Source organism: Helianthus annuus, chromosome 7 (genome assembly GCF_002127325.2).
Source record: "Helianthus annuus cultivar XRQ/B chromosome 7, HanXRQr2.0-SUNRISE, whole genome shotgun sequence".
Taxonomy (NCBI): Eukaryota; Viridiplantae; Streptophyta; class Magnoliopsida; order Asterales; family Asteraceae; genus Helianthus; species Helianthus annuus.
Window position 1 is genome coordinate 104,959,319 of NC_035439.2, and position 3,697 is coordinate 104,963,015.

Consider the following 3,697-nt stretch of genomic DNA (forward strand, 5'->3'; position numbering starts at 1 on the left):
TTACACTAGTAGTCTATTAATATTAATATGTTTATTGGGTTAGGTGTTTTGGGTGTATATTAGGCCAGTTTGATTGTATAGATAATAAAATAATGACCCAATAGATTGATATGTATAGTTATGTGTGTATATACATTAAAAAATAAATCGATCGAGTCTAGTGAGTAATGAGTAGACGTACCTACAAACGTACTTACGAGCATTTTTTGATCGAGCGTTAAAACGTAAACCAACTTGAACAGGACAACCCTAATTTTATCTTTGTATAAGAGGGTAGGGGTGTGCAATAACCGAACCATTAACCGAAACCGAACCGAAAACCGACAAAACCGAACCGAAATTAACCGAAACCGAATTAACCGAAAGGCGGTTAACGGATATTTTTTTTACCATTGGTTAACCGAAATTAACCGAACCGAACCGAATCATTTATTTTTTATATATTTCTAGCTTTTATACCTCTATTTCATGTATTTCATGTTTTATACTTTCAATTCATGTAAAAATACCTCTATTTCATTTATTTATGCCTTCATTTAATTTATTTATACCTCCATTTTATGTATTTAAACATCTATTCATGCATTTATACCTTTATTTCATTTATTTATACCTTCATTTCATGTATTTATACATCCATTTCATGTATTTATATATCCATTTCATGTATTTGTACCTCTATTACATGTATTTCTAAGCAAAAAATTTAGCCCTTGTTTGAATTAGTTATTAACCGAAAATTAACCGAACCGAAAACCGACAAATTAACCGAATTAACCAAACCAATTAACCGATGTCTTCGGTTTCGGTTACTGATAATGCTAACAACCGAACCGAACCGTGCACACCCCTATAATAGGGTAAAAGTAAGCAAGGATATAATAGTAAATTTAGGTGATTAGAAAAAAGAAAAAGAATAGAACACAGTTATTTTGTTTGGATTCCATGTTGATCTGAAAGTGAAAGAGCATCCAATAAGCAGGTGAATAAAAATATAAAAGCCAGAATAAATAGATAAATCCTCCGCGAAAACACGGAGCCGCTCTCACCCAATACTTTGGAATCCACCACTACACCCACCCACTCACCCTTAACCCAACCCTAGTTAACCTAACCTAACCCAACACCCCCACCCTCTCTCTACATATCCCCCCTACTCTCAATTTTCCCCATCTCTGCGGTTTCATTTCTCCACACCTCTCTTCTCTTCTCTTCTCTTCTTCATCATCATTAATATTAATATTAATAATAACAATAATAATATTAATATTAATAATATTCTTACTTACACGAATCTGTTAATCTGCAACCATGAGTTGCAACGGATGCCGTGTTCTTCGAAAAGGATGCAGTGAGAGCTGCATCCTTCGCCCGTGTTTGCAGTGGATCGATGCTCCTGAAGCTCAAGGTCACGCTACTGTTTTCGTCGCTAAGTTCTTCGGCCGTGCTGGTCTTATGTCCTTCATCTCTGCCGTGCCGGAAAATCAACGCCCATGTAAACTACCGGAATCTGAAACTTAACTTAAGTTTGATAATATTTCTGCTAAATTAGTACTAGATTAGGGCGTGAGTTTATCGTTTTCATCACTAACTCGATGCTAGGGTTTGTGATTGTCGCTCATCTCCGCCGTACCGGAAAAATAACGTCGATTCAAACCACCGGAATCTGAAACTTAGTTGATTTTGATAATATTTATACTAAATTAGTGCCTGATTTCATTGTTTTCGTGAATAAGTAGATGCTAGGGTTTGTGATTGTTGCGTTAGTTGAATAACTGTTACGTCGTTCATCTCCGCCGTACCGGAAATTAAATCAACGTGGATGTAAACCACCGGAATCTGAAATTTAGTTGAATCTGATGTTTGGGCGTGTTTCAGTGTGTGTTTGTGTGTTCTTGAATCAAACTAGTGCCTGATTTCATCATTTTCATCTCTAATTAGATGCCAGGGTTTGTGATTGATGCGTTAATTGTTACGTAGTCAAATCTGTGCGTGTATCAGTGTGATTTCATATTTTCATCAATTTATGACTATAACTAGATGCTAGGTTTTGTAATCGATGCGTTAATTGTTAACTGTTATGAACATAACGACTTACGGAAACTTGTTGATGATCTGCAGCTGTTTTTCAATCCCTGTTATTCGAAGCCGCCGGCCGAACAGTGAATCCGGTGACCGGAGCCGTCGGACTTCTCTGGACGGGGAACTGGCACGTGTGTCAAGCAGCTGTAGACACAGTTCTTCGCGGCGGAACATTACGGCCGATCGGCGAACTTATCGACGGAATTCCGATGACATCAAAACTCGGTAATTCTTCGGATAACGTTCAGGATCCGGCCACAGTTCACCAATCGAAGGTTCAGAAGCGTAGGCGAGCTGTGGAGCCACAGATGTTACAATCACAATCTCAGCATCTCGATCTGAATATGAATAAAAGTTTTCCGGCAAGTAAAGGCTCGCCGGAGAAACGGCGGCATGGAAGTCCGTCGATGAATTCGGAAGACTCGTCGGTGACTACGACGTGTTTGGATGGCGGTTTTGGAGAGTATTGTTATGGTCGAGAAGGAAGAGAATTGCATCTGTTGAATCTGTTTAAGTGATCGGTTTGATCGGAAATTTTGAATTTATATGTAAGTTTTATGCCGGAGTTTAGATTCCGGTGACTTTTGTAGATCGCCGGCTCAGGATTTCCCTCCGGCTTATATTTTGTGAGAGGGGAAAATGAAAGTTCGCCGGAGAGTTGTTTTTTATTTTCAGTTTTGAAACCGGAAAATAATATGTTTGGTTATAAAATTATTTATTAGTCTTGGTTTAAAATAATTATTACTTTTTTTTTGTTCCGTAAGGGTGGTTTGCAGTGGCGGATCGAGAATTTTTTTTCACCGGGTTCCTTTTGGTAGATTCTCACTATGTTTTTCCAAATTATAAAAGGTTTCCATTAATTTTTTCCATTTTTTTGCCAAACCGGGGGTTCCTGGGAACCCTCAAAACACCCTTGGATCCGCCCCTGGTGCTTTGAGACTTTGAGTGGTCTCAGACCGCAAAATAGAAGTTCCCCGTGGAGGGGCGGTGTTCTTTACCTTCAACGCCTCTTCCCTAGCTTCTTCCTCGCTTTTGTCTGATGTAAACCTCTTTCGCGAGAAAAATTTGAGGCACATTTCGTCTCTATCCACTTTAGTTATAAAGAAATTTATTAAAATTTTATATAAAATCAGACATTATTTATTTAGTGATAATTGTTTAGATTGCATTATTTATATTGAATTTGAATTAAAAAAATATTAAAAATTCATATCAAATCAAACATATTACTTTTTAGTGATATTTGAATGATATAAAATCAGTCTTAATGTCATATAAGGGTGGGCGGAGTTGGTTCGGTGACTCAATTGGAGAGAAAGGTTTACCGCGTGGTGAAGTGGTGCCGGCCCAGTTTCGGTGATCGGTGAGTGGCTTGGGCGGTGATTACTCACCGAGTTGTGGAAGAGAAGTGATGGAGGAGAGAGAGGGGGTTAATGGTGGTCCCTACCTTTTTTCAACCAATCATATTTTTTTTTAAATTGTTTACCATTCTCCATGTGTTTGACCATTACTAGTGATTGAGTGCAAAATGGGGAGTGGAGTAGGGACATCACATGGCATGACATTATTGGTTAGAAAATAAGTTAAACACTCACCGTTTGATGATCACACCTTC

At 38.1% G+C, this 3,697-nt stretch overlaps 1 protein-coding gene across 1 annotated transcript; it reads left to right on the forward strand.

The window, feature by feature from the left end:
* Window positions 1–1,176: 1,176 nt before the first annotated feature.
* On the forward strand, window positions 1,177–2,803 carry LOC110869050 (LOB domain-containing protein 37). The gene is made up of 2 exons (XM_022118348.2): window positions 1,177–1,495; window positions 2,122–2,803. Exons 1-2 carry the CDS (start codon window positions 1,312–1,314, stop codon window positions 2,598–2,600), a joined length of 663 nt encoding a protein of 220 aa, XP_021974040.1. The 5' UTR covers window positions 1,177–1,311; the 3' UTR covers window positions 2,601–2,803.
* Window positions 2,804–3,697: the final 894 nt, after the last annotated feature.